This window comes from Gymnoscopelus braueri (assembly GCF_963280865.1).
Source record: "Gymnoscopelus braueri genome assembly, chromosome: 15".
In the NCBI taxonomy this organism is placed as follows: Eukaryota; Metazoa; Chordata; class Actinopteri; order Myctophiformes; family Myctophidae; genus Gymnoscopelus; species Gymnoscopelus braueri.
In genome coordinates, this window is record NC_137620.1 from 49,599,376 (window position 1) to 49,612,976 (window position 13,601).

The following is a 13,601-nucleotide window of genomic DNA, read 5'->3' on the forward strand; positions in this document are numbered from 1 at the left end:
TTATTAGTCAGAAATGTAAACAGCATGAGGTACAGTCAGACATTAAGGATAAAAGGATAACACAACAAAGTCCTTGGGACTTGTTTCCATTGTGGTCCTATGTATTCAATTCATCAACATAGCATAAAGAATTATCACAATAATACATATCAACAAATACAAAAGGGATGGGAATTTATATTTACCTCTCCTTGTAGTCTCCTGATAGATGTTTTTCAGGCCAATTTAGAAAGAAACCAGTCATATAAAATAATAGATGGTATCAGGACATTCTACATTACATATATCTGTATTATTATTATTATATTATACATATTTTAATGTATGGTATCAGGACATTAAACATTATATATATCTTTATTATTATTATTAGTATATTATACATATTTTAATGGATGGTATCAGGACATTCTACATATATCTGTATTATTATTATATTATACATATTTTAATGTATGGTATCAGGACATTAAACATTATATATATCTTTATTATCATTATTATTATTATATTATACATATTTTAATGGATGGTATCAGGACATTCTACATTATGGTGACAGAGTATTAGAATGAGAACTTTCACATGTTTGTTCTAAATGTGAGTGATTACCAGATCATGGTGGCTCCCTCTAGTGGTGTGGCTGTGGGTGACACTCAGAAGTAGACAGGGATGAGGGCTCTGTCTCTTTGACTAGTCAAACACCACAACAACTCAACCCCATAGAAATGTACATTACTACAATGAAATCTCTTAGTTGTGATACTTATGCTCACAGGATCTGTTGGGATTGTGGATCTACTCTCATTATAAAGATGTAAGGATCTACTCTCATAATAAAGAGTAAGGATCATAAATAATAATAATAATAATAATAATAATAACTTGAATTTATATAGCGCCTTTCTGAAACCCAAGGACGCTTTACAGTACACAAAATAAACACATTCATTGCCAAACGCCTGAAGATGTAAGGATCTACTCTCATAATGCATATTCAAGGCCACAGTGAAGAGTATCATTCTTTTTTACCCACTGCATGCTGACCAGTGGTGTAAAGTAACTAAGTACATTTCCTCAGGTACTAAGTACAATTTTGAGGTGTTTTTACTTTACTGGAGTATTTCCAATTTGCAGTACTTTTACTTCTACTCCACTTCATCTCAGAGGCAAATATTGTACTTTTACTCCACTACAATTATTTGAAAACTTTAGTTAGTTACTTTATAAATTTTGATTATTATTACAAAAGATACATTACCCACTTCAGCCCTATGTACATTTCGGCCATTTGAAAATAGCCGATCTACAATAGCAGATCTACAAGCTCACAATGCGTTGCGATGCAACGCATTGTGAGCTTGTAGATCTGCTAATTTCAAAAGATTTGTATACATTTTATACATTTGAAAACTTGTGAAATGGGACATACATACATAATGAGTACGTTCTACTTTAGGTGCTTAAAGTACATTTTGATATCAACACCTTTGTACTTTTACTAAAAATTCTGAATTTCTGACTTACTTGTAAAATAATATTTCTACATTGCAGTATTGATACTTTTTTTTAAGTAAAAACAATTGAGTACTTTTTTCCAACACTGATGCTGACATTCACTCCAAAACCTTGTAGGAAGTATTTGTATGTATTTGACATCAAGATAAAAGTTTGCTTCAAGCTGCAATTAAAGGCAAAACAACATTAAATATATGGATTAAGATAATGAAATAAGGTTGCATCAGATTATGTTCAATTGTACCAGAGATACAATTTAGAAATGTACTCCAGAACCTGCAGATCCCCCCCCCCCCACCACCACCTTCTGCAGAATGTGGATGACTTACTGAAGAACGTAAAAAAACAATTACAGCTTAACCATAAAAACACAAGATACTCTCTTGTGTATCTTTGTACAAATGTAGTTTGTACAAACTACATTTATTTATGAAAAGCAGAAGTCGCTAGTGAATTTAACACTAATAGAGAATGTTATTTTATTATCAAAGCAGATGTAGTACAAAGATGTTTGAATGAGTCACAGACAGTTAAAGCAGCTCCTTATAAACAAAGTGGTCAGTTATTCCTCCACATCACAGACAATACAAACATTCATACTGATTGTCTTTCCCCTGATTTTTTCCCCCTGACTTTCCCCAGGTTCAAACAAAATGTTTTTAGTTAAAGGGTTATAAAGGTAAGGTAATAAAGAAGGAATAAAACAATTAAGAAGGAATTAAAAAAAAGAGACAACATATCTACATATTTACACATAGCATATGCATCCAAAAACATTTATGGGGCGGCAGTGGCTCAGGGGTAGAGTGGCTGGGTAGGTGATTGCTCCCGATGAGCAGGTTGCTGCCTTGCATGGTTTCCTCCTCCATTGGTGTATGAATGTGTGTGTGAATTTGTGTGTGAATGGGTGAATGTAATGCACAATCTATGTAAAGCGCTTTGGATTAAATCTCTATATAAATGCACCATTTACCATTTATGTACATGAGTGATGGCTGTTTTGATGTCCATCAGTGCTTGTCTGTCATATGGGATTGTATGTCCAACGATATGAGCAAAGAAGGAAACAACTGGACGATGTAACAGAGTGAAACACAGGCGTACGTCACATACGTCATACAAAAAAACAAAAGACAAGTAAAAAACAACAATTAAAAACAAAAACCCAATGCTATCAAAATAACATAGAGTACTCACATCGTATCACACCATTAACTGTGTAGTTTACTTTCAGCTGTTGGAAGTTCAGTCTGAATCACCTTCAGGGTGTTACTGTACCATGTAGTAGAGGTATAGTATAGTCAACCTGAAGCTGTAGAGACCAATTATTTGTTTACAAACATTGAGACTAAACACGCAGCTGCCGGTGTCATGTAATCAATTCCCAGCAGATCCCCAAATCTGTTGTTTAGGGAAGCGCTGGTTTCAGTTCATTCAATGTCCTCATGTGTGCTGGCTGGACAGGCCATACACAGACATACAAGCTCACAACGCGTCGCGGAAGCGACGCGTTGTGAGCTTGGAGGTCTGCTATTCTTATAAACCACAACACAACAGATGGACACACATAGACCAGGGTCGACAACATGCATTTAGGGAGAGTTCTTAAGCATTGTAGAGTCTGATGGCAGTTGGCATGAGAGTCTGTACCGCTCAGTGTGCATGTTCGGGGGGAGAGTGAGCCTCTGGCTGAAGGTGCTCACCCTATCCTGCAGCTCGCCATAGAGAGGATGGGAGGGGTTAGCCAGGATGGAATTAAGTTTGTCCCTAATCCTCCTCTCTGCGACCGACTGCAGCCCTTCCATGCGGAGGCCAACCACAGAGCTGGCCTTCTTTTTGTCATGGGTAAGGCACTGGCAAGAATAGGGCCCTCAATGTCCTTCCGGTGGGGACAACTAAATGAGAGGGGAACATGTTTTCTCCAGGCTACTGAATATTGGACTCTTGAATCATGAGAGTCATTCAAATCACTGAGTCATTTATAGACTGAAAAGAGTCTTTCTCTAAAGGGTTTGTGGACTTTCATACAGAACATCTTCTGTGTGAAACATGTCCTTCAGGGTTGGCCTTGAGTTCCAGTCTTGTTTTTGGGCAAACTGATAAACACATCCAAACAGATCAGGAAACATCTCCATCAGGTCAACACCAGCTGCCTCTTCAGCACTGTGAACACAAAGCAGTGATCACTGGAGTCACAACATCTGATGGTGAACACACACATCTACAGTCTACATATATATATATATATATATATATATATATATATATATATATATATATATATATATATATATATATCCTGTTGTCCTGTGGATGTGAATTCACATAAATTAAAGCCTATGAGCACACTACATACTGTATGATATATAAATACATGCAAACAAACACCCTGATAATGGATTGTGAACTACAACCTGTGGCCCATTGTGTTGATTTCTTTGCTAAATTAATATTTTACTGTACTTTAAATCAATATACCTTAGTATCATTGTCCTACAATTCAAGTGTAACACTGATAACAGAACACTCAGGGAATTATTTGGTTTCACACCCAGGGAAAGTGCTCCATAAGAAGTGCTCCATACATGTTGGTGGGGATCAAATATGTATTTATAAATGGACAGGGTGATTTCTGTTTGTGTTTTTAAATGTAATTAAACTTACTAGTGCTCATGGAGATGGTGAATGAAGCGCAGCAGTCCAAAAGAGTTCTCAGGGTACGACTTCATTTTATCCATATTCAACTCAAGTGGTAACTGGAAAACAATATACAACTTAAAGATTAAATGAAAGGGACTTGATCTTTTACACACACCCACCCACCCCCCCCCCACCCACCCACCCACCCACCCCTCCCCCCCAACACACACACACACACACACACACACACACACACACACACACACACACACACACACACACACACACACACACACACACACACACACACACACACACACACACACACACACACACACACACACACAACACACACACACACACACACACACACACACACACACACACACACACACACACACACACACACACACACACACACACACAATCAGTATCCAATGAGAAGAAGCAACTCTGGTGGGGACTGGAAAAACATACAGCTTGAAGATTAAATGAATGACTTAAAGGAAGGATATGAGCTTCAAATGATGCTTTAGTTAGCTTAACAAGGCAAGTGTATTTTATATTTAAATAGCACATTTCATAAACAGCTCTGGTATACATAGGCATTACAAAGGTATTGTAAGGGAATGAAGAGATAATGCAATATTCATTCATTCCCACTTCTAGTGTGTTTCACCAACTGAGGGCTCTGGTTAGACTACAGACTGACTTAAGGCTGAGATGAACATTTAAAAGAACATAAGTGTCTAAGGAACCTCAGTGTAAACATTCTTAACATGCCAGCTGGTGAATCAGCACATTATAGATCTGTTCTTTCATGTCTAACTGTGACTCACGTCACAAGATCTGAGACTACAGTAAGCTGACATAAGAAGCACTAACCTCCTCATTTACGACATTTATTTTTCATATATTTTTTATGTTTATTTTATTTGAAAGTTAAATATCCCTTTAAAGTGAAATAAAGAATATGATGAATAAAAAAGTAGAGCAATAGAGAAAACAAAGATTAAGTACAATTTAGGGTATTAACGATTTCCGATTTTTGCAAGTCGACTTTCTGTCTGAAAGTTGAAGTCACGTCGATGCGAGTGGGGGGGGGGGCTGCGGGGGGAGATATGGGGAGGGGGTATGATAATGATAGACTTACATAATGTTGGATACATTTATGTAGGCTACAATTAGTAATAAAGTCACCTTGTGTTTCCATGTGTTGAACTGTCCCTGCTCAGCATACTGGTCCAGTACAGTGATGAGGTCCTTGTCATCATCTGGACAGTTCTCAACCTCCTTTCCAATCCTCCTCAAGTACTCTACTCTCCTGGCAAAAATATACTGAAAGCATTAGACTATGATGAACTGAAATAACGTTTAGATATCAGTGAATGGATGAATAATGTGGAAATGGGAAAATATTTCTATCATACCTGTCGTTGGACCAAAATAAAGGATGAGCCAAGCATTCCTCCACTCTAGGTCTTTTCTTTGGGTCTTCATTGATCATCCTCTCAATGAGATCCTTGGCAACCACATCCTGAACCTGGTCCAGGTTGTACTTTCCATCCAGAATGTTGCCTTCACATCTAGCGCCTTCACCAAATGGATGGTGTCCTCCAGACAGGATGTAGTATATCAACATCCCAGCCACCTTTTGAATGAGCATGAAAATGAGTAAGAACATTTTCATGTTGTTATTAATTAAATTATTCTCACACAGAATTAAAGAACAACCTGGATATCGGTGCTTCTTTTATATGGGAATTGATCATTGTCCATAGTCTCCTTTGCCTTCCAGTGTCTCGTTCCTGCAACTTTTGTGAGTAGGGTTGTTTGTCCTTTGGGTAATTCTCGGCTTATTCCAAAATCTGATAGTCTTGCCTTGCTTTGAATATCTGCAAGGAAAATTGGGTATATCGAAACAGTATTAAGGGTTTTAGATAACAAATTCAGCATATGTTGCATACATCTCTGCTATCATTTGCTTATTTATTTATTTTCCCCGTAGCTTACCAATCAAGACATTCTGGGGCTTGATATCGCGGTGAAGAATTTTAGGATCCTGGCCATGAAGAATACTTAAGCTCTGGAAAAATTGATGTGCAAGTTGTTTCCTCTCCAGATCAGAAAGGTTGTGTTCAGTGATGTATTCTGCCAGTGTGTATTCACACAACTGAAGACCAAGATAACCAAAGTTCTCATCGTCTGTAAAGTCAACATATCGTACAATTGAAGGATGATTAAGCTTTGGAAGACGTAAAAAGTCTGTCTCGTTCTTCAGCACATGAAAGAAATATTTAGGCATTCTTTTCACTGCGACTTCAGTGCCATCATCTGTTAACCCTAAGAAGACCTCAACTCCATCACTTCCCACTGCGATACGGAATTCTTGATCTGTCACAAACAGAAGACTCCCAACTTTGGTAACTTTATAGTCATCAATGTTTGCAAGCTTCTCTAACTGTTTCCTCCATCTTTCACTGACTGAGATCCATTTTCGTGGTTCTGGTGATGTAATAGGAATGATGTCATCTCTCTGCTCCTCCTCTTCTACTGACATGTTAATCATCTCATTGGATTCAGATGGCTCTGTAATAATAGTACACATGGACACGTCATATTCTGTGATTCGTGTGTGTGCACGCACGCACGCACGCACACACGCACACGCACACACACACACACACACACACACACACACACACACACACACAGTGGTGGGTTCTACCGTCAGATGCTGTGTACGTCGTACACCTTGAGATTTTTTTTCGTCGCCACCGTACACCTTCAAAAACTGTTCAAAACAGCGTATCTGAGACGCTGATACGCTCTGATACGCTAACTGACGGCGCTGACTGACTGGCGTTAACGTGCACTGTGCTGCTCAGGGCTCAGGCAGCAAAGCGAGAGAGAGTAAAAAAAAACGATTCTGAAAACTGAAAATTTCCAAAACACACTCGCCCCCATTCATTTCGCGGACAGAGGCCACCGGATTAGACCCGGGGCGAGTGCGTTTAGGGACGAGTCTTCTGTGATTTCATTCACCAGCCAGTGTTGCCAGATTTTGCGAGAGAAATAAGCAACCAGTTCTATGAAAACAAGCCCAAAAGAAGCAACTTAGGCCACATGAGCACTTAAAACCTACGCTATTTTTTGAAGCAAGCCTAAGCAAGTACACTTTAGAAACAAGCCCCAAAAAAACGCAACCCACAACGACCAACATTTTACAAGAAAACTTTACAGAAAAACAAGCCCAAAGTCGCTTATAATACGCGGACATGGCAACACTGGCCCCAGCAGGTAAAGCCCCGGAAGAGTGAGACAGGCAGCGCCAACAACAAAAACAAACAAGGAACCGAGAGTGGTACGAGAGACAGAACGAGAGCAAGACAGACATTACAGAGCGAGACACACACGCGCGCGAAGTGCGCGAAAATTTTTCACATGCAATATTTTTGTGGGCCACACACGCGCGCGAAGAATAATCATAGTATACCTTCAAAAAAAACTAGAACACACCACTGCACACACACACACTTACCTCCTTGACATTTGATGGAGGGTGTGGCTTCGTCTCGTTCTGTAAAAGTAGAGATGTGAGACAGTGAGAGGTCAGTGTGTAGGGCATTCACAACTAATGATTTTTACTAGTCGACTCATTTTGACCACGTAGACTAGTCGAAATTTACATTAAAAAAAATATATATTTTTTTTTTTGGGGGGGGGGGGGGCATTGTTTTAATGCCATCCTACTACTATATTACTATTATTATTATCCTCCTGCCCTTATTTTTATGCCGTTTTAAGGGAAGCGCTTCTGGCACAGCAGCACAGCACCACAGCAGCGTCTCCAAGGATCCCCATTGCCCAATAATAGGCTTTTATTGGGCATACTTCTGACCCCCTTTTGATAAAAAATAAAGTCAGGAGGATAATAATATTAGTAAGATGGGCCATTACTATGGCATTAAAACAAATTACAAAAATAACTGCTAATATTACATATTACGTCAAACAAATTGTATTGTTTTTTTTTCAACTATTCGACTAGTACCAACAAAGTCGACTAGTGGTTATACTAGTCGACTAGTGGTTATACTAGTCGACTAGTGGTTATACTAGTCGACTAGTGGTTATACTAGTCGACTAGTGGTTATACTAGTCGACTAGTGGTTATACTAGTCGACTAGTTGGTGAAAGCCCTAGTGTGGAGACACTAATCATTTAGATCTTCACATTGTTATCATTATAGATACATAGATGTATGGATGTGTTAAATATGGATTTGAAAAAAATATATATAAATGAACAAAAAGTTGTTCAAGACTTACTAGTTTGCTGCTTCTTTTTCCAGTATAAATATCCCAGTATTGCTGCTATCAAGATGATGATGATCACTGTAGTCACAATCCCTGTAATCACTCCTACAGTTGGTCCTCTCTGAATCATATCCTCTGAAAGACAGTGAGTCATGACACAACTGTTATAACATAATACAATGAATCAATTCATTCTGCTGTGATGTTAAAATGGTTGGAGGCACTGACCCGTGGCCCAAAGCTCACAGGTTTGATTCCTGTTCCATTAACAGCCATGTGTCCTCTATGGTACAGTAAGTCACTCTGGATAAATATACATTATTAATAAATAAATTTACATTTGCTTTGCTTATCAAGAAGCCTGAGAAAGACTTTATTCTGCTTTGTTGAGTCCAGAGTATAAACAGCTTCACATGTGGATGAAGACTTTATGATGAAATGATAATCTTATAGTCGTTCACCTTGTAAGTGTATGTTTTTATTTTTATTTTTTTACAAATGTGTTGTACATAGTTTTAATAAGCGGTTTAATAACATTATTTCCATGTTAGTGCATGACATATTAATGCAAAACCAACAATGCAATACAACTATAGTAACAAGAAGGGATGGCAGATGTAAATGAGTTATTTAACGGTTGTTGTGAGTATTGTATGTACAGATGAGGGCCTCCATTCAGGCTCGAGTTTGCTATTCACACTAATATCTGATTTAGGACTAGGCAAGAGGCGTTTCCCCGCAAACTTTGCTATTCTGTGGCACCGCCCTCACCCGCCAAACACCTGAGCTACTCCTTACATTATGCATAGGTGGGGTTTGGGCGTTACAATGATAAAACCAATCACCGTGCCAGAAGCCATTGCCTTTAAAGCAAAGCAAAGCAAAGCAAAGCAAAGCAAAGCAAAGCAAAGCAAAGTTTGTTGTTTACCCAGGGTGTTGGACAAAGTGCGAAACTTATTTACAGCCAGACCCTGCATGGAAGCCTTGCTCAAGGGCTATTCAGCGGTGATTCATGATTGATGTGATGAATTGGGGAATCGAACTAGGGACCTTCCGGTATCAAGGCCGCCCCTCTAACCACTAGGCCACCGCTGCCACTATCGGGTGCCAGAGGTTTATTAAAATATTATACGTTCAGTGCCTGCATTTCTTCCATCAACTTACGTTGATATGATTCGTGCTGTAGAAGCCCTGACGCGGAAGTGCATGTAAACAAAGCGTGCGTGCGAGACGGCGGAGGGTCCCGACTAACGCCTGGAACAATAATATTTCTAATATTTCTAACGATCCTCCATTGCAGAGTGATCGCCGATCGAAAACGGCTCGCTTCCACCACGTTAAAAAGAAATGGAGATACATTGGGCCGGATTCACTAAGCTGGTCGTAAATAACCTGTGCTCCTTGGAGCACAGGTTATTTACGATAGGTCAGGTCAGGTAGGTTATTGTGGTCTCCTGGTTGCACTACAATAGGCCAATGTGAAAAGGGTGCCATTTCTTCTTAGGCCTTGCACGGCAATCGGACACTGCATTTATGATTTGAGGCATTTTGTTCAAAAAAAATGTTTTGCTATATTAGCAAAACAATACAGGCCAATGTTAAAAGGGTGACATTTGTTCCTCAATGTAGTGCAAATGTGCGTGCAAAGTTTCACCACAATCAGACGCTGCGTTCATGATTTGCAACATTTTGTTCAAAACGGGCCACTCCTGCAAACTGTCAATGTCAATCTTGGCCAATGAGGATGGAATATGAAAAACCTAACAGATCCGTCTTGATCACATGACTATAGAGAGCATGTGCACTGATTTGCGTGAAATTTGGATAAAATCTGAAGGAGTAATATCCAAAAATGTGTTTTTATATAAGGTCTCCTGGTGGCGCTACAAAAGGCAGATGTGAAAAATGCAGGGCAAAGGTTTTTCCTTGACCTCTAGGGAGTGTGCATACAAAGTTGTAAACAGATCGGTGCAGTTATAGGTAAAAACACGAATCGGCCTGTAATAGCGCCACCATGAGGCTGATTTAAAAACATTCAAGTGGCATTTCTTCCTCTGCCTAGTGAGAATGTGCGTGCAAAATGTCACGGAAATTGCATGCTGTGTTCATAATTTGAGGCATTTTGTTCAAAACGGAGCACTACTGCAAACTTTTGAAGACATTTTAGACATTTTTAGCCAATCAGGATGGAATATGAAAAATATGACGCGTGATGTTTGGACAACATCTATAGGAGTACTGTCAAAACATTTGTTTTGCAAAAAGCGGCCTCCTGGTGGCACTTATAACAGGCCCATGTAAAACATTTGGGGCAGAGGTTCTGAATTGGCATCCAGGGAGTGTGTGTGCACAGTTTCACTGCGATCAAGCCAACGGAGCCAGAGATTAGCTGGTCACAGACGGACGGACAGACGGACAGACGGACAGACAGACGGACGGACGGACGGACGGACGGACAGGGTGCAAAACATACTCTCTCGCCATGCGGAGACAATAAAGTTCCTAAAGGAAGGTGCATCTTCTGTAAGCTAAAACTGACGTGCAATTCACAAAGGGTTGTGTATATCCTTCAAAAGTGCGGAGTAAAACGTCAAGCACGTTCCCGAGAAGTTCATTTGCATTGTTCCACTCCCCTTTTCACACCATAAAAGGCAAGAGGAAATGAAACATCCAACTTCAACTTCACCGTACTGAACAGTGTTGCCATATCCGCTTATTATAAGTGAATTTGGGCTTATTTTTCTGTGAAGTTGCTTCTAAATATTGGTAGTTAGTTGCCGTTTTTTGGGCTTGTTTCTAAAGTGTAGTTGCTTATTTTGGCTTGCTTCACAATGTTTAAATTATTGTAACCGGTGGTTCTCAAATAGTTTCATGGACCCCCAAATTAATATGTAGGCTAATTTGTCCCTATAACCCCCATCTGAAAATGTATTGTGCCAGCTGCCCCGTACCAGATTTGTGTTGTTACAATGTTTGAAAAATCTTCCAAATATTCCACATTTTATTTCAAGATTTGTTTTGAAAATAGCAGATCTACAAGTTCACAACACATCGCATTGCGAAGCATTGAGAGTTTGTACAGTAGATCAGCTATTTTCAATTTGCAAGACATATTAGGCTATTGTATGTGGCGTTCATGTGATCAATATACAGTCGCCTACAGTATTTTAAATTAATACCACGGACAGTGGAGGTGCGTCTGTGCCTTCAGTGAAAGTAAGGCATTATAGTCTATTTTCATCATTACGTGACACTTTGGCTGAGTCAGCCAACACTTGCAAACACGCTGAGGGACCTAGTAATTCAGCTCTAAATGCAACTGATAGCGTACAAAATTTAAAAAAACGGTGGAATTTGCATCATGTCTGTATTATGCAGAGGCTACAACATCGTTTGACATATTTTTTCGTTTTTATATATGTGTTTGTCACAGTCACAGACTGTGCCTGTCTAGGTGTTGTATTTCTATGTTATGTTCTAGTTCTGGTTCTATGTTGTCTTCCCCAACTGTATCTTATGTGTAATCAGCCCTCATGTGTATAGTCTCGCTCCCCAGTTTGTCGGATCATTGTTTGTGTCGCATCGTCTGTCTGTCTGTATGTTCTTTCTGTAATAAATTCCCAATCCTGAGTTTCGAACACTATTCTGCCTGGCTGTCTGCCACCACCAGATCGTGACAGTGTTGACAAATGTTGGGCACATATTATTTTATTTGAGGTATGGCACTGTTGTAATTGATTTTGGCATGAAGAATAAAGCATTCTAACGACATACGCATTCTAATGGACTCCGTTGCTCCCTTTCGCCACAATAAACGTTCTAAAGCACCACATGAGCCTTGGTTAAATGACTCAACCCGCGCCCTCAGACGCCTCAGCAGGCGTGCAGAGCGGAAATGGCGCAAAGACAGGCTCCATGTTTCATTGGACATTTTACGGGTCTCCCTCTTCGACTACCAGAGAGCAGTGAAAGCTGCTAAATCAATCTACATCTCCAATCTTGTCACCAATAACAGCCATAAACCTCAGGTTCTCTTTAATATTTTCAACTCCCTCACTAACCCCCGCGAAGCCCCTCCCATTGTCCCTTCTCTCGCCCTCTGTACCGAGTTTCAGAAATTTTTTATTTCCAAAATCTCTGACCTCAGGGCAGCACATCCACTCACGGCCTTAGATCCCACCCCCTCTCCATGTCCTGCAACTCTCTCTCAGTTTGAGCCTATTTCACTCTCTGCCCTCACTGACATGGTTATGCTGCTACGCCCATCAAATTGTCCCTCCGACTGCATTCCCCCCCGCCTTCTCAAAGAGGTTTTTGGTGTGGTTGGTCCTAGTGTCCTCCTGCTAATTAACTCTTGCCTCATATCTGGTTCTGTTCCCCCTGCTTTTAAACATGCTGTTGTACACCCACTACTTAAAAAGAAAAATCTCGACGCTTCCATCCTCTCCAATTTTAGGCCCATTTCCCAGCTTCCCTTTTTATCTAAAGTCCTGGAGAAAGTCGTATACTCACAACTTCAGTCATTTTTATTATCCCATGGTCTCCACGAAAAGTTCCAGTCTGGCTTCAAACCTGGCCACAGCACAGAGACAGCCCTTCTTAGAGTTTTTAATGATTTAATTTTAACAGCTGATAACGGTTCCCCTGCTGCACTGGTGCTCCTCGACCTTTCGGCGGCCTTTGACACGGTTGACCACAATATTTTAATATCACGCCTTGAACACATTGTTGGCATCTCCGGCACTGTACTCACTTGGTTCCAGTCCTACCTCTCAGATAGAACCTTCTCCGTGCACATAGGGGAATTTGCGTCACCTGCAACTCCCCTCTCATGTGGAGTGCCTCAAGGCTCCATACTAGGTCCGATTTTATTTCTCCTTTACATATTACCTCTTGGTTCAATTTTTGCAAAGCACAATATGCCCTTTCACTGCTATGCAGATGATGTACAAATTTATTTTCCGTTAAAAATCGACTCCAATGATCCATTCCAGCCATTTCTCACCTGTTTCCATGATGTCAAGGCCTGGATGGACGCCAATTTTCTCACCCTCAACGAAAATAAAACCGAAATTTTAATTTTTGGACACCATCCTGTCCCACCCTCCAACTCCCTGGGCATTT

The 13,601-nt window shown here is 40.0% G+C and overlaps 1 protein-coding gene across 1 annotated transcript in view; it reads right to left on the minus strand.

Annotated features, from left to right (window-relative positions):
* Nucleotides 1-1,928: 1,928 nt before the first annotated feature.
* Nucleotides 1,929-13,601, minus strand: part of LOC308102280 (uncharacterized protein) — a 16,033-nt gene continuing 4,360 nt past the window's right edge. Inside the window, exons 4-11 of the mRNA XM_080451919.1 lie at nucleotides 8,490-8,612; nucleotides 7,700-7,738; nucleotides 6,172-6,747; nucleotides 5,893-6,053; nucleotides 5,589-5,809; nucleotides 5,359-5,482; nucleotides 4,183-4,274; nucleotides 1,929-3,681 (exon numbers count right to left, since the gene is read on the minus strand). Of these exons, the coding sequence (XP_080308045.1) occupies nucleotides 3,522-3,681; nucleotides 4,183-4,274; nucleotides 5,359-5,482; nucleotides 5,589-5,809; nucleotides 5,893-6,053; nucleotides 6,172-6,747; nucleotides 7,700-7,738; nucleotides 8,490-8,612 (1,496 nt within the window). The 3' untranslated portion in view covers nucleotides 1,929-3,521. The remainder of the gene's footprint in view (nucleotides 3,682-4,182; nucleotides 4,275-5,358; nucleotides 5,483-5,588; nucleotides 5,810-5,892; nucleotides 6,054-6,171; nucleotides 6,748-7,699; nucleotides 7,739-8,489; nucleotides 8,613-13,601) is intronic.